Source organism: Lithobates pipiens, unplaced genomic scaffold (genome assembly GCF_037356315.1).
Source record: "Lithobates pipiens isolate NorthernLeopardFrog02 unplaced genomic scaffold, aLitPip1_a1.2 Scaffold_28, whole genome shotgun sequence".
Taxonomy (NCBI): domain Eukaryota; kingdom Metazoa; phylum Chordata; class Amphibia; order Anura; family Ranidae; genus Lithobates; species Lithobates pipiens.
In genome coordinates, this window is record NW_027507789.1 from 156,231,285 (window position 1) to 156,252,705 (window position 21,421).

General features: G+C 43.2%; 1 protein-coding gene across 2 annotated transcripts in view; it reads right to left on the reverse strand.

Moving 5' to 3' along the window:
* The window catches only part of COPZ2 (coat protein complex I subunit zeta 2), a 158,815-nt gene that overhangs the window by 105,897 nt on the left and 31,497 nt on the right, over nt 1–21,421 (reverse strand). The window contains exon 2 of one of the 2 annotated variants that reach the window (XM_077459748.1): nt 17,416–17,484. The exons of the other annotated variant lie outside the window; for it this stretch is intronic. Coding sequence (XP_077315874.1) covers nt 17,416–17,484 — 69 coding nt within the window. The remainder of the gene's footprint in view (nt 1–17,415; nt 17,485–21,421) is intronic. 2 annotated transcript variants of the gene reach the window in all.

Genomic DNA, 21,421 nt, shown 5'->3' on the forward strand with positions numbered 1-21,421 from the left:
TCTCCTCGTAGTCCGGTCAAAAAGACCGCCCCGAGGAGAATTTTGTGTACCTATGTGTCAGTGTAGTGTTTTGGTGCACTTACTTTTAGTCTTCTCCTCGTAGTCCGGTCAAAAAGACCGCCCCGAGGAGAATTTTGTGTACCTATGTGTCAGTGTAGTGTTTTGGTGCACTTACTTTTAGTCTTCTCCTCGTAGTCCGGTCAAAAAGACCGCCCCGAGGAGAATTTTGTGTACCTATGTGTCAGTGTAGTGTTTTGGTGCACTTACTTTTAGTCTTCTCCTCGTAGTCCGGTCAAAAAGACCGCCCCGAGGAGAATGACATCACTTCCTCCTTCCTGTGTAAACAATACACAGTGGGAGGAAGTTCGTCATTGGTCAGGAGCGATCCAGAGGGGGTGGCCAGAAACCAACGGCCATCCCCTCATCACGGATTGCTCCTGGAGGGAAACGGACCGTCGTATCCAGCGGGAGGGGGTCCGATCGGACCCCCCACCCGCTGGAAGGCAGGCACGTACATCTACGTGCTTGTGCCTGCCTGTGCCATTGTGATGACCTACAATGGCAATACGGCGGTCCTTAAGTTGTTAAAGCCTAAAGTATAAGGTCCCCTTATCAGAGTCACCCCCCCCCCCCCCCCCCCTTTGGACAGGTAACCCTCTCCACTTGATTGAGAGCTGAATGCATAAATAATGTGTGATACTTTGGGCAGCCCCTCCTTACTTATACTGTTGGCAGCCCATCGGACAGGTAAGAAGTGTCATAATACCAAAACCAAACAAAATGGAAGCACATTTTGACATTCTGCTATTACCTATCAAGGTAATAATAGGAGGAAAAAAAATAGAAACTGTAGCATTTGAAAGTATTGAGGCAGGCCGTTGCACTACATGATTTGGTGAATTCGTCCATAAATGTCACCAGAAAAAAGGTAGGTAGAGTGTGTATTGTGTTTGGCAAAGTCAGCAGATAGAGGATCGCTATCAGCTGACCTAGCAGTTGGGGGGAGGGGGGTTCCTAATGAGTTTGGGCCAACCAATAAAAAATAAAAAAGGGCACTCTGCATGAATTTAAGCACACACAACATTTGGAGACATTTTAAGGGGTGTTTAGGGGAAAGCAATACTATGGAGCTGACAAAAGACATTGGTAAGTGACTAGACTATAGGTTTATGGGCCCAGAAGAGCATGGTGGTGAAGTTAGTGAAGGCAAATATGCATGAAGTACAAAAAAGGAACTTGAAAAGCTTCCAGCATGCATGAGGACAAAGGGGCAGAGCATATCAATTAAAGCATATTGCAATCATGGTAATTAGGGAATGAGGAAAGAAATCCGAGACATTAGCAATCATAAAATACATAGAATGTGATGTTAAAGGAGAAAACTTACCTTCATATAGTCCTTCTGCAGGACCTGAATGATAGCAGAACAGGTCTCTGGAATAATGATCCCCAGAGCCTGGGGGGAGATGCCTGTGGAGAACTTTAGGTCCTGAAGGCTTCTCCCTGTTGCCAAGTAGCGCAACGTGGCGATGAGCCTCTGCTCCGGAGTGATGGCTTGCAGCATGCAGGTATCCTGCCTGGTGATATAAGGGGACAGCAAAGCCAGCAGACGGTGAAAAACGGGGTCCGTCATCCGGAGATAATTCCTGAAATCATCAGGATTATTCTCCCGGATCTCATGGAGCAAAGGCATGTGCGAGAACTGGTCACGCTGACGCAACCAATTCTTGGTCCACAAACGTCTCCTCGCCCTGTTCATGGACCGGGCTTGTGTGAAAGCTAAAAGCCCAACACCAAACCCCTGCACAGTACAAACTCTACGACGAGTACGTACACAAAACATGGTTTAAAATGTTCGGCTGGTCAGAACGGACAACAGAAAGCACCGATAAACAGCAATGCCTGAAAGAACGATCTGAAAAGCAGAAGCAAGCAGACAATAAGCAATGCAAATCAAAGCGTACTATACCAAGATATAGTCCACAATGAGAAACAAATGCTTACTGACTACACGCACTGATAATCAGATACGCACAGACAAGCACAAACTGAAGAGCAGTACTGAACTGAAGCACAAATCTGAAAAGCGCGAATCGTCTCTCACCAAACTTCTACTAACATGCGATAAACACGAGATCAGCAGAAGGAGCTCAAAGGGTGCCGGACGTTGTGCTGAACTTCCTTTTTCCAGGCCCGTCGTATGCGGCTTACGTCACCGCGTTCTTGGCAACCGTAACTTCCGAGAACTGAGTCCGACCGTGTGTATGCAACACCACTTCCGGACCTCTTCCGGACTAAATCCGTCGGAATTAATCCGGCGGATTTGGTTGCCGGAATGTCCGACCGTGTGTACAAGGGCTTAAACATTTTGCAGAGCTCCTTCATAACCTTAGACATAAAAGGGGCTGCTTCAGGCAGAAGCCCTGTTGTCATGCACATTCAAGTGGGTGGGGCCACCTACACATCGGCGCTATGTGTATGCACCAGCCGTTCAAATATCTGCAATTTTGCAGCGTTTTTACTGTTGTACGCACTGTGCCATTTGGATGACTTATAGGAGTGCTTGCGCACCTCCCTATGACGGCGGGCGCTCTCTATGCTCACATGCCAGTGATCCATACATGACATTGTCGGAGCCTCTTGAGCCCTTCCTGGATATAACTTGGAGGTTTAGCACTGCATGGATTCATTTGCAGCTCTCGTTTTTACTGAACACACATGCTTGTGGCTGCCTCTTTTTGGAACCTACTACCCATGCAATTATACACTTATCTCACTCAGGTATATTAATTTGTTCTTTCCACGTGGTTCTTCTCAAGTGCTCACCTGCAGCCTGTCTCTGATCACACAGGCTTTTTCCTATACTTGCACTTAATTTCTTCCTTTTTTCCTCCCTCTTCCTGTTCACCTTTTGATTTTCACTCATGCTAGTATCTGGTATCTCCTTACCACATCTCCCTACAGTCCTATTGTCCATGACATTCCTGGCTCTAGTCTTATATTTACATATAGATTTGTCTGTGCCATTACTTGTATTTTACCTGCTACTCCAGATTATCTGACATACACCTTTATGTTTACAGTCAATACTTACCATGGACATAATGAGAGCAATAGGGATACACATTTTTCATCCATGCAATGCTTTCCCTCCAATCTGCCCTGTGTGGGGTTCCTTCTGGCTCTGCCTCCTCAGCTCCCTGGCAAGACACCTGCTGCCGCTGTTTGGAGTCTGCACACCCATTGGTTTGGCTATGTGTAGTGGTAAGTATGGAGCCTTTACTCATTAGGCCCCTCTTACCCTCTGCCTTAAAGAGGGAGTCCTTTTTTTTAAAAGTCAGCAGCTACAAATACTGCAGCTGCTGACATTTAAAATAAGGACACATTAACCTGTCCCAGTTTCAGCGATGTCGGCACCCAAGGCCGAACTGTCCTTCGGATGCTGCCGTTGCCATTTTCGGTATGGGAATCAGGAAATGAAGCATTGCGGCTTCACTTCCCTACTGCGCATGCGCGAGTTGCGTAGCGTAATGAGAATGCTGTCTCTGGGACCCATGGGTCGTCCAGTAACCAGGTCCATAGGGCTCATTCAAAAAGCCTGAACGCCAGTGAGGCTGTCCGCAATGCATCCATGGTTAATGTTATACCCTGATAAGGGTAAAGCACAATTACTAATTGATGGTTTTTCTACAAGTTTTAAACTTCCTATCTTTGCAGGTTCTGGTTGCAAGTTATCAAAAAATTTTAAATCAGTATTTATCCATACTGATATAGTAAGGGATAAATTAATGAAGAGAATGTCAGCTAATAGAATTGCAGGCCCTTTCATATCCCCTCCGTTTTATTAACCACTTCCAGCCTGGCCTATAGCCGAATGACGGCCGGGCGGTGGTTCCATTATCCTGACTGGATGTCATATGACGTCCTTCAGGATAACAGCCACCGATGGGCCATTGAGGCTATCGGTGGTGCGGTGTGTCAGTCCGATCCGGCAAAAGTTCTTTACCACGTGATCAGCCATCCACATGTGAAAAAATATGCCAATCAGTGCCCACAAATAGGCACTGATTGGCACCTCTGTAGCACATTACAAAACAGGGATGCCCAGCAATGCCACCCATCAGTGCCACCCATAAGTACCCCCCAGTGCCGCCTATGAGTGTCCATCAGTGCCACCTACAAGTGTCCATCAGTGCCACCTATCAGTGCCACCTCATCGGTGCCCATCAGTGCCGCCTTATCAGTGCAGCCATATCAGTGCCCATCATTGAAGAAGAAAACGTACTTACGGTATTTACAAAAAAGTAACAGAAATTTTCGGTCTTTTTTTATGTGTTGCGCAAAAAAAAAAAATTGCAGAGGTGATCGAATAGGAACAAAATGATAAAAAAAATTGTTTGGTTACTGTGTAGCATGACTGCGCAATTGTCATTCAAATGATGAAAGCTGGAAATTGGCTTGGGCAGGAAGGTGTCTAAGTGGCTGGTATTGAAGTGGTTAATTTTCAAGTCTCACCTTTAGGTTTAGTCCCTAAAAAGGAACCTAACGCTTACCGGCTTATTCACCATCTTTCATTCCCTGTAGGCCATTCTCTAAATGACGAAATTGACCCATCATCTGTTTCTGGTAAATATGCAATGATGATGCTATTCAAATTATAAAAACATTTGGACGAGCTTTATTAGCTAAAGCTGACAGTCAGCCCTTATAGATTATTGCCCATTGCTCCAGAATCTCACAATTCCTTGTGTTTTTGTTTTGAGGGTCATTTTTTCTATGACAAATGCTTCCCAATGGGTTGTTCATTGTCATGTTACTGTTTTGAAATTTTTGCTTCATTTCTTCGTGGGTGTTAATGTTTGAATCTGGTCATACTGGTATAATTCACTAGATGACTTCCTTTTTATTGGCCTCCCAAATTCTTTGGTTTGTTCTTTAATTCTTAAATAAAATTTCCTTATAGCTGAATATTTTGGTATCCCTTTAGCAATTGAAAAAACTTCCTTTCCATCTCCTATTATTGAATTTTTGGGTATAAAAATGAATACTTTATTATTTCAATTTGAATTACCTGCTGTAAAAACGTGCAGGCTTCAATCCCAAATGTAATTCTTTCTGCGCTAGAATAAGATTTTACCTAAAGAGCTTCAATCCTTTTTGGGTCTTCTGGCTTTTGCTACACGCATAATGCCTATGGGAAGAATATTTTCCAGAAGGTTATCCTTGGCTATGTCTGGTCTTAAATCACCTTTTTCTCACATTAGGTTGACTTGCGACCTTAAAGGTGATTTATTAGTATGGTCTCAATTTCTTCCAGATTATAATGGCAGATCCTTTTTCCAGGAAGATTTCGTATTTGCAACGGATTTAGAGTTATTTACAGACGCCGCTGGCTCTCACAGGTTTGCTGCTATTTTTCATTCCCATTGGTGTTGGGGTTCATGGCCCCCCTTTTGGGTTTCTAGTAAAATGACAAAGAACATAGTTTTATTGGAAGTTTTTCCAATCGTGGTTGCTTTAGAAATTTGGGGTAACCAATTCACTAACAGATGTATTATTATTAACATGGATAATAGAGGTGTATTATTTGCTTTAAACTGCCTTTCTTCAAAGTCCTTGTTAGTTATAAAATTTTTACGTTATTTAGTCCTCTTATGTTTACAGTTAAACATTTGGGTTAAGGCAAAGTATGTACTGGGAAAGCTCAATGTCATCGCTGATGCCTTATCTCGATTCCAGATGGCCCGTTTCAGGCAGCTGTTGCCTCATGCAGATCTGGTTGGGTAACATTGCCCGAGTCATCTTTGGGATCGGATTTGAATCCAGTATTGTGGCTATAAAAAATTTGCTCGCTCCTAAAACATGGACTGACTACTCAGTTGCATGGTTGAAGTGGCTGAAATTCAATTCGGAGTTAGGTTCTCCTGGCTTACCTCCGTCTGAGAGTTCAATTTTAGCTTTTCTTTGCTCGTTAATGCAGTTAGATTTTTCCTTTAACCATATTAATAAGATTTTAGCTGGGGTTTCTTTTTTCTTTAAACTTCATAATTTCCCAGCCTGCAACAGTTTCCTTTTAGTCAGGCAAGCCTTAAAAGGGTTAAGAAAAGTAAAGTTGGTTCCAGATTTGCGCAGGCCAATTACTTTAGATATATTATCCAAGCTGTGTTTGGCTACTTCTTTTGTCTGCATTTCAGTTTACGAGGCTTTATTATTTCATGCTGCTCTTGTTTTAATGTTTTTTGCAGCTTTTTGTATTTCAGAAATGCTGCCAAATAACACAGTTTGGAAGGTTTACTTTTATCAGAAGTTTCTACCCTGGAGGATAAGGTTCTTATTTTTGTAAAAAGGTCTAAAACGGATCGAACAGGTAAAGGCCGCTGGCTCAATCTATTTGCGTGTGGTGACTCCATCCTTTGTCCCCTGTTAATTCTCAAAAAATACATGGATGTCAGACCGGCTTCCAGGCAGCAATTTTTTCACACAGATTCTTCCCCATGATGAAATTTCAATTCTCTGCAGTCCTAAGTGATACGGTCATTATGAAATAGGGTAGATGGGAGTCTAGTGGATTTAACATTTAGGCCGCGTACACACGCGGGGACTGTTCGCCCAACTTTGTCCGTCAAACAGTTTCGGCAAACAGTCCGCTCAAAATTAGCATGGACGGACATGGCCACACACGACGGACGAACAGTTTGCTGAAACCGTGCGCGATGACGTGAACGGCACGTACGACGGGACGAAAAATACGACGTCCTATACACTGCATTATAACTTTCGGCGTGTAAATCCTTTCTGAGCATGCGCGGAACTTAGTTTGACGAACAACCCTACACACGAGGGGACTGTTCGCTGAAACAAGGTTTCAGCGGACAGTTTTTCGGAATTTCCGAAAAACCTTGTTCAGCGGACTGTTCGCTGAAACTGTCCGCTGAAAGCCCACACACGAGCGGACTGTTTGCCGAAACACTGTTCAGCGGACAAAGTTGGGCGAACAGTCCCCGCGTGTGTACGCGGCCTTACATTCAACCTAATTTATCTCTTTCATTTTTAGGTGCAAAATATTTCATATGGATAGTTGCCCATTCTTATATATACTGGGCTCATAGAAGAGCTTCAAAGCGTTGCTACAGTTCCAAACTATCGTTACCGTCAGATACATTTCATATTCTTTGGAAGGGCATTCGTGGTCTACAATGGAATGATTTGTTCTTTCATCTTTCTGATTTGTTTCTTTCTTGGCCTTCCCCATCTGTTTTCATTCTTCACCTTGGAGGTAACGACGTTGGTAGTTTAAAAAGATTTGTATCGTTTGAAGTTAGCCTTTCCTAATACTTGTATTATTTTCTCTAAAATGATTTCTCGCTTACCCTGGATATATTCGCAAGGCAGTAGACCGCTTGAGAAGATTAAACGGAGGATTAATCCTGTCAGGGATTGGGGGCATTTCTTTCCGCCACGATGATCTGGAAGGAGGTTTTCCCAGTCTTTGTAGACAGGATGGTGTGCACCTTTCAGATGTCGGTTTGGACATCTTTAACCTAGGTCTTCAAAACTGCATCGAACAGGCCGTGGTGCTAGGGTAACCGTTTTTTTTTAAACAAACCTGGCTGGTGGGGACTTTGTTTTTATAAATTGATTCATTAAGGCCCCTTTTACACTGGGGTGGTGCGGGCGTCGGCAGTAAAGCTGTTTTAACCCCCACTAGCAGCTGAAAAAGGATTAAAACTGCTTGCAAAACGCTGCAGCGGCGCTTTGCCGGTGGTATAGCCGCTCTGCCCCATTGATTTCAATGGGAAGGAGCGGTTTAGGAGCTGTGAATACACCGCTCCTTCACCGCTCCAAAGATGCGGCTAATAATAAAAAAGAAAAAAAAAAAAAAAAAAAAAAAGGAAACCCCCCCCCCCCTCTCTTCTTAACCTCTTTCCCTCCTTCCCCCCCTCCCTTATTATTTTTGAATGTATGGGGATATGTTAGTAAATGTATTATATATTGAGAGAGTTTTTTATGTATGATGTAGTAAATGTACCAGAATGTATTATGGATAATTTTGAAAAAGAATAATAAAGAGAAAATTTGAAACAAAGATGCGGCTAACAGGACTTTTTTTTTTTACCATTTTGCCAGAGCACCGCTCCAGTGTGAAAGCCCTCCGGCTTTCACACTGGAGTGAAAAGAGCCGCTTTTGTCAGACGCTATACAGGCGCTATTTTTAGCGCTGTAGCGCCTGAAAAACGCCTCAGTGTGAAAGGGGCCTTATAGCTCGAGTCCTATGACTGAGTGAGTTTAGAATTTGTGCGACATACAATCCCATGCTGCTGCCAGGCTCATCCACCTTACCAACCGCTCCGTGTCTGCTACCCCTCTCTACCAATCCCTTTACTGGCTTCTGCTCACCCATGGAATTAAATTCATAATACTAACTACTGTACTTACAAAGCTACAATTCTGCCCCCAGCTACATCACTAACCAAGTCTCAAAATACCAACCAAATCGTTCTCTTCATTCCTCCCAACGCCTCTGGTTCTCTAGCTCCCTTGTCACCTCCTCCCATGCACACCTCCAGGACTGCTCCCGAACCTCTGCCATCCTGTGGAACTCCCTACACCAATCTGTCCGGCTGTCTCCTACTCTGCCCACTTTTAGATTATCCCAGAAAACCCTTCTCTTCAGAGAAGCCTATCCTGTCCCCACCTAACAACCGTACTTTTATTTTCTTTATCAGAACATCCCCCACAGTTATTACCTTTTTGTATCACTTGACCCTCCCTCATAACCCTTGTACACACGGTCGGAGATTCCGTTGGAATGTGTCCGATCGGAGCATTTTGTCGGATATTCCGACTGTGTGTGGTCTGCATCGGACTGTTTCTGTCGGAATATCCGTCGGACCAACTTTTCCAACTTGCCGGAAATATTTTCCGACAAAATGCTCCGATCGGACATACTCCGATCATGTGTAGAGAATTCCGATCGGACAAAGTGCCACGCATGCTCAGATCAAATTCCTACACCAAAGCTATTGGCTACTAGCGTGAATATAGTCCCGTCGTAACGAAATAACGTCATCACGTCGAATTTTCCGACAACTTTGTCCGACCGTGTGTATACAACAGTTTCGGACAAAATCCGACGGATTTGGTTGTCGGAATCTCCGACCGTGTGTACAAGGGCTTAGGCTGCATTCACACTACAGCGTTTTGAATCGCAGGCAGTTTTCCGCAGATCTGCCCACGATTTGACAGCGCAAAGGTGTGAATGACAAAACACGGGACTCGCATTCGAGATGCCATTCCTTTGAATATCTCAAACCGTGGGGCGGATCTGCCACGATAGTCACGCGATAAAACATGCTCCAATCGCGGGACGCATGTCGCCTAAAAGTAGCTCCTGAACTATTTTTGGCCGACATGTGTAACGCCATGCGGGTTGCCGTGATTGACACTGTAGTGTGAATGCTGCCTTAGACGGTAAGCTCTAAAGAGCAGGGTCTTCCTGTATTAAATTGTATTGTAACTGTAATGTCTGCCCTCATGTAAAGAGCTGCACTGTTGGCGCTATATAAATCCTGTATCACAATAATAATCCTTTTGCAAAAAAAAAGAAAAAGCATTTAGAATTTTTTTGTACCCAGGAGCCTGCAAAGCATTGCACCCGTGATCAGTGGATTGTTAGTGCAATGTCAGTGTCCTGCAGACAAGTCCTATAGCTTTCAGCCCACACATATGTACAGTTTGAATGCTGCAGGGCTTGTGAATGCACTAAAAACTGCACGCTCGCAGCTTATTCAGAACTACAAGCCGTCTGCTGGGGCGCAGAAGGGACTTCATTTATTCACAGAGCTCTGTTTTTAAAATGTGGCAGTGGGTGTAACATGCTCCAAAAGGTAAAAAGTTCTGAATTCCGGGGGGAAGATTGGTTGATCACGTGACCACTGTGATTGGCTGTCATAGTGGTCACATGATCAGGCACTGGTCCCGTCAGCTACCAATCATTAGCAGGGACTAAGAGCAGTCTCACAGCTCGTTCTCTGTGCTGGGAGCATGCAGTGAGCATGCTATCAGCAAAGAAACACCAGCCACCGAGAGAACACGTGCAGTGTGGATATTAAAGCACACTTTTTTTTGCCGTTGCACATGTGTTACATAGGCGGCAACAGGTTGTTTATTGCCCCCAAATACAAGTGTACATGAGTCCAGAATAAAGGGTGGTTATGCGAGAGAGAGGGAAGCTCTGGGGCTAGCTTTCTCCCCCACCATGTGTGCACTTACAGTTCAGTGTACTGTACTGTATTCAGCTGCACCTGCCCGGGAATGAAAGCAGCTTAATCATCTTCCCCATGATATGTCACCTGACAAGGGGAGGTAGGAAGAAGGGCACTCTGCCCTCACTCTCTGGCAGGCACCCATGCTGACAAAAAATGTCTGATGTTCTCAGCAAAAATGCCACCCTACCTTTTCTGCCGTAACGTTACACTGCTACTGCAGGGAAGACCACCTTGTCACACTGCTAATGCAGGGAGGACAGAGCAGATTCCTCCCTCTAGCAACGATTGCAGCAGATGCGCTGTGCTCCTTTCTGAATGATAAAAGTGATGTCAGTGTCACTCCTGTTATTCAAACTAGGGAGTGGAGGGCTGACCAGCTCTAAACACCCCCTTCTTCACATAGCACCAGTGCACCCGGGGCACGTAACCCCTTTTGCCCACCTTGTCCCTGGCTCTGCTTTAGCGCAGGCCATTAATTTAGTTCTAAAGCCTTGCCCACCCATCAGAGGTAGGGCACTGTGACACTAAGGCCCCTTTCACACTGGGACGGTGCAGGCGTCGGCGGTAAAGCGCCGCTATTTTTAGTGGCGCTTTACCGTTGTTTTAGCGGTGGTCTGCGAAAAAGGGTTAAAACCGCCCACAAAGCGCCCGTGCAGCGGCGCTTTGCCGGTGGTATAGCCGCGCTGCCCCATTGATTTTAATGGGTAGGAGCGGTGAATACACCGCTCCTTTCACCGCTCCAACGATGCAGCTAGCAGGACTTTTTCCCCCGTCCTGCTAGCGCACCGCTCCAGTGTGAAAGCCCTCCGGCTTTCACACTGGAGTGAAAGGGGCCGGTTTTTTCAAGCGCTACACAGACGCTATTTTTAGCGCTGTAGCACCTGAAAACTGCCCCAGTGTGAAAGGGGCCTAACAAAACTGAATGGTGTCATTCAAAGTTGCACTTTGGTGTCATAAGATTGTGTTGTCATTTGTCAACTTTGCAACTATAGCTGGTGGGTGGAGGACGTATAAAGGCCTTGCAAAGAAACATTCAAGGTCTACATGTTCACGTTATATTTTTCTTATATCCTGGAGTTGATCTTTACATGATCAGGGCTCTCTTAATCGTTTCATAATTGTACTGTCTCTCTTTATATTGTAAAGTGCTGTGCAAACTGTATAAATCTTGTGTAATAATATTATTATTTAACCGCTTACCGACCGGTGTTCTGGCAGATAGTGTCCTGGCATCATATAGTGTCCGCCCCGTACTGCGCATGTGCAGTATGGGGCAGAAGAAGCTTCAGAAAATCTCAGAAGATGAACGGCGCCTGCGCCGTGAGTGGAGGTGTTAGCCCCACCATCCAAGCGGACATATGGTTGGGAAAATTAGAGGGCCCCTCGCGGGCGAGCTTTGCTCGCCATGCTTCGGGGCTCGGCCTCGCTGCGCTCGGCTCTTTTATATTCCAACTCTATGTCCACTTGGATGGTGGGGATAGAACCTGGACTCAAGGCTCAGGCGCCGTTTATCCTCGACTATTTTCGGAATCTGTGTGTGCTGTGTACTGCGCATGCGCAGTACACAGCGGACACTATCCAATGGGGGACCATATATGATAGGACACCGGCTCACGCTAATATACAACGGCAGAAGCGCACGTACAGGCAGATTAACCTACCTGTACATTGCCCTTTAAGAAGCGGTTTGCGTGAGTGTGATTGCGGGTCCCACAGACTTGATGTCTGCACAGATACCTGCGATTGTCTCACAGAGAGGAAGAACAGGGAAATGTTAATGTAATAAAACATTTTCCCATTCTGCCTCGTGACAGGACACTGATCACAGCTCTCTGTAATTGGGCCCCTCCCCCCCACAGTTAGAATCACTCCCTAGGACACACTTAACCCCTAAAGCACCACCTAGCGGTTAACCCCTTCACTGCCAGTCACATTTACACAGTAATCAATGCATTTTTAATTGCAGTGATCGCTGTATAAATGTGAATGGTCCCAAAATCACGCCAAAAGTGTCCGATCTGTTCACCATAATGTTGCAGTCACGATAAAAATTGCTGATCTATTACTAGTAAAAAAAAGAAAATTATTAATAAAAATACCATAAAACTATCCCCTATTTTGTAGACGCTATAACTTTTGCGCAAACCAATCAATATACACTTATTTCTTTTTACCAAAAATATGTAGAAGAATACGTATCAGCCTGAACTGATGAAAAAATATTTTTTTTGGGGGTATATTTATTATAGCAAAAAGTTAATAATAATGCGTTTTTTTCAAGATTGTCGCAATTTATTGTTTATAGCACAAAAAATAAAAAAACGCAGAGGTGATCAAATACCACCAAAAGAAAGCTCTATTTGTGAAGAAAAAAAGGACATCAATTTTGTTTGGGAGCCATGTTGCAAGACTACGCAATTTAAAAAATAGAAAATAAACTGCGCTCAGGTGAAAACAAAAATAAATATAAAATAAAAATAAAATAAAAAATATATATAATGAAATTAAAATAAAAAAATAAAAAATACTAAAATAGAGGCCGCAGCTCTAAGTGGGATACACACACTAGAGTAAATTATAGAAAGATTTGGAAAGCTGCGCCACAACCCCTATTTAACTAACCAAATCAATGTGAAATACCTGAATACTTAATATACACACAAATAAATGAATAGGTGTATGATACATACATAAATAAATAACATTGGTATCACACAAATTAATTAAGCAAAAAAGAAAACAGCATTAATAATAAGAAAACAGCTTAAAAAAAGCCAAAGCTGAGAAATAGAGTCCACTATATATGTTCTTATAAGGACACCACGGTGAATCCACACGAAACTGCAAACCAGTGCTCGTCACCGAGAATTAGATGCGCTTACCAGATATAGATCAAATTGCAGCCTTAATAATAAATCATCTGTGTCTTTCTCCATGCATCAGACGCTAACAGATCAGCTATCCCCAGTGTATGGCAACACCGCACAAATAACTTCCACGGTCAGCAATCGGACATATCACTAACAGTGGCAGTGAATAGGTCTGGCTTGCAACATTCTTTGTTCCCTGCCATTGGAGCTGATGTGTAGATGCTTCTTATGGAATCTGCCGGTAGGAATAATACATAACTGTGGTTTTCTGCCTCCTTGTAACGTCCTCTGCGAGCTCCCGAAGCTCTCCTATCCACTTTTGAAAAGTGGTTCATAGATGGGCATTGTAATTATTTCAACATCCGCTAGTCGCCATCAGAGAGGAGAGGCCATCGGCTGTAAATCTGGCAGAGGGATAGATGATGTGGATGGTCCCAGGCCCAGAAACACAGCTGGATACAATGTTTCCAGTGGTTGTTGAGCGCAAACACTAGGCACCAGCACTGGCCGGGATCGGCGTCACTTCCGGGTTAGCGGGGAAGAGCTCGCGTTCGGGACATGCGTGTCCCTTCTTCAGGCTTTATGCGTGTCCCTTCTTCAGGCTTTATTCTCAGCTTTGACTTTTTTCAAGCTGTTTTCTTATTATTCATGCTGTTTTTTTTTTTTGCTTAATTAATTTGTGTGATATCAATGTTATTTATTTATGTATGTATCATACACCTATTCATTTATTTGTGTGTATATTAAAGAGGAAGTAAACCCTGATGGGTTTACTTCCTCTTTTTTTCCCTGCAAAGGTAAAGCATAATGGACTACTATGCATCGCATAGTAGCTCATTATGTGTCACTTACCTGACACAGGAGCCAGCGAAGTCGCCGCTGTCCCCTGTAGTCCGCCGCATCCATGTTGCTGGTGGCGTCTCGTAGCTCCGACGAATCACAGCGGCGCAGCCGCGATGACGTCACTCCCGCGCATGCGCATGGGAGTCGCGTCTCGCAGCTCCGCTGCTGCCATACGGCGAAGCCGCGATGACGTCACTCCCGCGCATGCGCACGGGAGTCGACAAATTAGGCAAATCCATTCTTGGATTTGCCGCATTTAGTGCGCCTGCGCGCCGCTGTCTACGGCGCATGCGCCGTAGACAGCGGTGCCCATTTTCGGGCAAATATCTCCTAAACGATATAGGTTTAGGAGATATTGCTTGGACCTACAGGTAAGCCTTAATCTAGGCTTACCTATAGGTCCAAGTTGTTTGGAAGGGTTTACTTCCTCTTTAAGTATTCAGGTATTTCACATTGATTTGGTTAGTTAAATAGGGGTTGTGGCGCAGCTTTCCAAATCTTTCTATAAGACCACGCAATTGTCAGTTAAATTGACTCAGTGCCGATTCGCAAAAAGTGTTCTGGTCTTTGGGCAGCCAAATGGTCTGGGGCTTAAGTGGTTAATCACTTGCCTACTTTCAGTTTTTGTTAAATAGATGAAAAAAGATTGAAATTTTTTATTTTATTTTATAAAATAATTTTATTGTTATAAAATTTTGCAAACAGGTCATTTTTCTCCTTCACCGATATACGCTGACACTGGACTAATGGGCACTGGTGAGGTGGCACTAATAGGTGACACTGGTGAGCACTGTTGGGACTGCACTGATAATCAGGACACACATTATCAGTGTATGTGTCCCTTTTATACAAGCCGGTTATTGACTCTCCTCTCCTCCTGCTGTCAGCGCAAGGAAAGGAATGCTGATAACTGGCTTCTGTTTACATCCGTAATTGCTGATTGGCTCCCTATCTCAATCTGTGATCAGCAGTATCCAGAGGACACAGCAACCACAGAGCATGCTGCAAGGGACGCACTCCCAGAACTGGTCGGCTGAGCTGTAGCCATCATTCGGCTATGGCACGGTCGGCAAATGGTTAATGCTATTGGCACAATAATGATTCCAAAAAAAAAAAAAACATCATTTTGTCAAGGATGAACTGGAAGCAGCCTAATGTCCCAACATCTTTCTGTTATGTTCACCTCTTTGCAAAGAAAGCGTTAGGACTAATTGAAAGGTCTCAGAACATTCTTCAAACTGTAGCATAACACCAGAGTGTACAGGTGAGTAAATAACCAATGTCACATTGAAGCTCACATTTATAACACCATGCTACTCTTATGACATTAACTCATGTAGCCATGCTTACATAAAGAGTGTGAAGTTTTATTTACAGTCATGTGACAAGGATGACGTAAACCTCGGATTGTGAGCTGCTTATTCATAGTTACATAGCTGGTAAGGCTGACACCAGTCCATCCAGTTCAACCTGAGTATTCCTGATATCTATGTCAACTATCTCTTACAAACCTGAATTTATTACACAGATGGGTAAATTGTGCTTCATAACAAAGTAGGCCAAGACTTTGACAGAAACATTTCTGAAACAAGAGCTCTGTGTTGCTTATTACAACCAAACAGGTATATTCCTTTTATTCTCTCGGCGCAGAATAGGAAACCTAAAGCAAGAACCTGAATGCTTGTATCAGGCAACACTGACAGCTCTTGCTGCAGACACTTAAAGCTGAATTTCCAAAAACTAACCCCCCCCCCCCCCCCATGCAATGGGTCTTTGCCCCCACCGTAGGGGTTAGATGTTCATTCATACTCAGGGGACCATGAAATGCGGTTTTAATTAACTGATTCTCTGCTACTACAGGCTCCATCACACTGCTTGTTCCCTGCAGCATATCCCCCACTGCACTCCAGTGGTCTAAAGTCCTCTGAGGTCATCAAGACCAATGCAAGCCCATAGCCCTGCACTGGACATGAGGATGCCAAGGGACAGCCCACTGCTGGAGTGAAGCACTGTTTGTCAGGGGAGAATCAAGTCAATAGAAGTACTTTTCACATCCTCCAGACTAAACAAGCAGTAAATCCTGGCAGTGTGGGCGCAGACCCACTGCAAGGGAAGACTTTTTAATTCCACGGAGTTCCGCTTTAGATGGCATTTGTCCTGCAAAACTGCATGTACATTCTTCCCGTGCAAACACCAGCAAAACTAAATGTTACAGAGCTGTTTTCTCTCAGATCAGGTCAGATGTTGGTCATTCAGAAGAATAGTGTGAATCAGGAAATACAGCATTATGATAGATAGCGCTAATGATCATAGGTAATACATACTTATTTGCTATGGTTATTAGCTCCATCTAGTGGCCATAATGAGGCATTTTCCTGATTCAAAATATTCTTATTAACGGAGAACATCTGACAAATAGCCTAGTGACATTAAATTTTGCTGGCACTCACACAGAAGGAACATGCAATTTTGCAGGGCAAATACCTGAATGGGACTGGTCTGCAAGTGCCCTGCAACTGCATGCAATGCAAGCTGGTGTGCTAGTGTGGGGTTCAGAATACAACACCTCCTCACCATCTGCCAAAGCAAGTGTGAATAAGCCCTTAGTACTATGAGCCTTCTCTCTTGGACTGCCACTCATGGACTTCTCACTTGGCTGACCCTCACTGCTGTAGTGAAGGAACAGTCTCGAGCACAAATGAACTGTTCACCCTAATTAAACTAGAGTCAGAACTCAAATTTCTTTGCCATTTGTGTCCCAACTGGGGTGATTTCCCTCACTTCCTGTCCTTCTGACATCACAGGTCACCTGACAGATAATCTGACCCCTCCTTAAGCCCTGTACACACAGGCACATGTGTAAGGCAACCGATCCAACAAAAGCCAGACCATTTGGCCGACTTCTGTCAGACGAGCATTCTGGATAACCAGTAGCTCCTCGATCAGCAATCTCAGCCAATGGATCGTTTGGGCAGGGGAAGGAGCAGAAACGGAGATCGCTGTACTAACATTGGATCGTTATTACAACAGCTCCGACTGGAGCTGTCAGTTTTTATTTTAACGGGAAAAAAACGTGGTGTGTTCCAGGCTTTTCTCTACATAGTACATGTGCTTTTGTTACTGTCACTTCCTGTCCTTGTAAAAACTTTTCGCCAAGACAGGAAGTTAGGGTAAATCTCACCAATGGAGACAGGAATAGAAATCAGACAGAGGTTTTTACTCTTTCCCTCTCTGTGCAAATCAGGAAAAAAAAGATTTACTAAGTAAAAGATTCAAACTGAACATTCTATTTTTGCCTAACAATAGAACAATCTAACATTTAACTACACTAAAGGAAATATTTAATTGGATTGTTAGTTTGTGTTTTAGTCACATCAGTACAAGCTGAAGACAGTGGTTAGTGCAGAGGGGATGCAATTACACTCAAGTTTTACTTTAGCCAGAAGTCGATGCCCATCCTGATCCAAGATAATGGCGGCTCTTACAGTGTAAAGCGTTGGCTCCTGTGGAAGATATTACAAGAGTCTATAGTTTTACTTTGTCAGCACATGTATGGGTATTCAAAGTGAACACTGTTTCACCCTATTTATTAATATTATCCACTTTGCAAACTAACAGAATCTGCAAACCAACCAGACCACAGTGAAGACTTATTGTGCTAGGTGAACAGCCTCTCTTCTTTTAGTAAATCACTCAGTTTGCAGGGAAAGTCAGCTGATGAGTCAGTAACTGCAAGTCTAAATGACCTCTGATCCAGGAAAATAAATAAATAGTGACATACTGTATATAAAAGAAGCACAAGTTTACATACAGTATGCGATCACTTTCCAGAGGGTGATAGAGAAGCAGCGTGCAGGCGTTCAGGAGGCAATACTTTACTCTCGTGAATGCCGGTTTTGTTTTCCAGAGATTTTGAATGGGATTACTGATCTGTGACCACAAACCAAGGATTTGGCATGCAGTTGTGATGTGGTCCCTTTGACTTCAATGCCATACTCGACAAGCACTATTAAATATGCCAAGGCCGCATATGTGTACAGGCCATTCTGGCTGTATGTTATCTTATAGGTAGACAGTTGTGGGGTGGTGAAACCATGGCTCAGCCACCTGCTTTTACAGACCCCTAGTTACCATATTTATCGGCGTATAACACGCACCCCAAGTTTAGTAGGGAATTTTAAGGAAAAAAACTTTTGGGAGGGAAGTTATGGAAAAAAACTTAAATTTAAATGCCCATCAATGCAGCCTTAACAGTGTCCATCTGCAGCCTTGACCCTCATTGCAGCCTTGCCCAGTGCCTTTGCAGCCTTGCCCAGTCTCTGCAGCATTGCCCTGATTTAAATTTGGCGCTGATCTCCGCTGACTTTGAGCGAAGGGGAGCGATCGTATCCGAGATACAAAAATCTGAGTGTACTTTGGCTAGACTCGGCTCTGCTCACAGTCCCGCCCATCTCCACTGATTGCGAGAGGAGCGAGCACCGCTGACATACAGAAAGCCGAGTGTACTTCAGCTAGACTTGGCTCTGCTCACAGTCAGGGAGACTGCGAGAGGAGCCGAGTCTAGCCGAAGTACACTCAGCTTTCTGTATGTCAATGGCGCTCGCTCCTCTTGCAATCAGTGGAGGTGGCCATGACTACGAGAGGAGCCGAGCGTACTTCGGCTTTGTTTATCTCGACTCTGCTCGCTCCTTTCCTCACAATCGGCGGGGGATCGGCGTATAACACGCACCCATGATTTTCCCTTGATTTTAAGGGGAAAAGGGTGTGTGTTATACGCCGATAAATACAGTATTTTGCCTTGCTGCAAACAAAGATATTCAAACTTGTTTTGCAAATAATGAATGAATGAAAGAACAGAAAAGTATGCTTAAACTAGTTAGCTGCTATGGTAACATATGTATATATATATATATATATATATATATATATATATATATATATATATATATATAAAAACTATCACCAGAGTCTGAAATTGGAATAAAGTGATTTTTCTTTTTACTGTGCAATCATTTTCTCCAATAACTCACTAATGGACACAGCTTTTACCATCTGGTTCTTGCTCCTGCCTCTAGGAGGGTAGATACTACAGAAAACTGAGGGGGTACAGCTTCATCAGACTAGTGGCTATACCCTTACATACAGTGAATGAGTTCAGGGGTAACAAGCAGTAAAACAAAAGGCAATTTACTTACTACATTTATAGTGGGCTATTGATTTACACAGAGATTTTATATCTATATATATATATATCTATATATATATATATATATATATATATATACACACACACACAGTATCTCACAAAAGTGAGTACACCCCTCACATTTTTGTAAATATTTTATTATACCTTTTCATGTGACAACACTGAAGAAATTACACTTTGCTACAATGTAAAGTAGTGAGTGTACAGCTTGTATAACAGTGTCAATTTGCTGTCCCCTCAAAATAACTCAACGCACAGCTATTAATGTCTAGACCACTAGCAACAAAAGTGAGTACACCCCTAAGTGAAAATATCCAAATTGGGCCCAATTAGCCATTTTCCCTCCCTGATGTCATGTGACACAGTGTCTCCGATGTAAATGGGGAGCAGCTGCGTTAAATTTGGTGTTATCGCTCTCATTCTCTCATACTGGTCACTGGAAGTTCAACATGGCACCTCATGGCAAAGAACTCTCTGAGGATCTGAAACAATGATTTTTTGCTCTACATAAAGATGGCCTAGGCTATAAGAAGATTGCCAAGACCCTGAAACTGAGCTACAGCACAGTGACCAAGAGCATACAGCGGTTTAACAGGTCATGTTCCACTCAGAACAGGCCTTGCCATGGTCCACCAAAGAAGTTGAGTGCACATGCTCAGCGTCATATCCAGAGGTTGTCTTTGGGAAATAGACGTATGAGTGCTGCCAGTCGCAGACGTTGAAGGGGTTGGGTCAGCCTGTCAGTGCTCAGACCATAAGCAGCACACTGCATCAAATTAGTCTGCATGGCTGTCATCCCAGAAGGAAGCTCTTTCTAAAGATGATGCATAGAAAACTTCTTAGTCAAAGGAATTTTCAGGCAGTGTATGTGGTTTTCGTTCAGAAATAACATTCATTTTAAAAACAGAATGTTAAAAACAAGTGAAAATTTCAAACAAAATTCTTTCATTCAGCTAATGTACAAAGATTTTTTTGCAGTTTGCTTTTGATCTGTTTCTGCAGTGCTTTTTGCACACGTGATTTTACTGTAATTTGCATTTTTTTGGGGCAGATTAAAAAAACACAAATTGCTGCAAAAACGCATTACATGCTTTTCTGCAGCTTCTCCATTGAATTATATTGAACCAATAAAGCACCATTTTGCGTTTAAAAGTCTCTGACCCTTTCATATGTGAACGTGTCCCATAGGAAACCATGTAAATGAACTGTAGTACATTTCTGCAAAAAGCACCAATAAACACATAGATGTGAACCAGGTCTAAGACGTTTAGTAATATAATGGGGTTAAAAAAACTAAAATTAGCCCTTTATAGTAGAAAAAAGCAGATAATCACTACTGTAAGGGGATCATTTTTTTCACTGTAGAACAGTGAAAGTAACATTTACAGTAGCGATTATTTGCTCTTTTTGTACTATAAAGGGCTAATTTTAGGGTTTTTTAACCCCATTATGTTACTAGCCGATTAATCGATTACGAAAATAGTAATCGATTAATTTCATAATCGATTAGTTGTTTCAGCCCTAATATATATATATACAGTCCCTGCTCTCAAGGAGCTTACAGTCTAAAGGTCCCAAACTCAAGTCTAAAAAAAAATACAAAAATAAATACATATAATAAATAAAAAATATATTACATTTTTGGTTCTGGGTTTAATAGTGCTTTAACATCCACATAATACAATTTGGGGAATGTGTGGATAGAGGACCAGGTATTTGCCTTGAATACTTGAAAGATGATGCCTCCTGCTGAAAGGCCAAAGATATTTTACAGCACTGATAGACTAAGCACTGACCAGGAATGTTGGATTCTGTCCTTTGAGTGAAGGCTTGCAAAATAATCTGGCTAATTCAATGGGAAATTAATGCTGGAGAAACTGTGCATAGACAATATGGGACAATGGGAGTGCATCCTTTCTTTCAAAGGAAGCTCTGGCAATGTCATCTTTAAAGTGGACCTGCAGTCATTTTTTCATCTTTCCATCTATTAAATCTTCTGCTCTTGTTGTTTTAACTTTGGATAGTAAAACTTTTTTTTTTCTGCCAGTAAAAACCTTATACAGCCCATTTCCTGTTTCTTGTCTGGTCATTAGCCTAGGCTTATGACATCATGCACAGATCTCTCTTGTGAGTTTGCCAGAAAGGGAGGGGGGGGTGTCATAAGAGGGCCAAGGAGAGCTGCAGAGCTGGAGGTGTGCCACTGTGTGTCTGTGTAAATTCAGGAAGCGTATCCT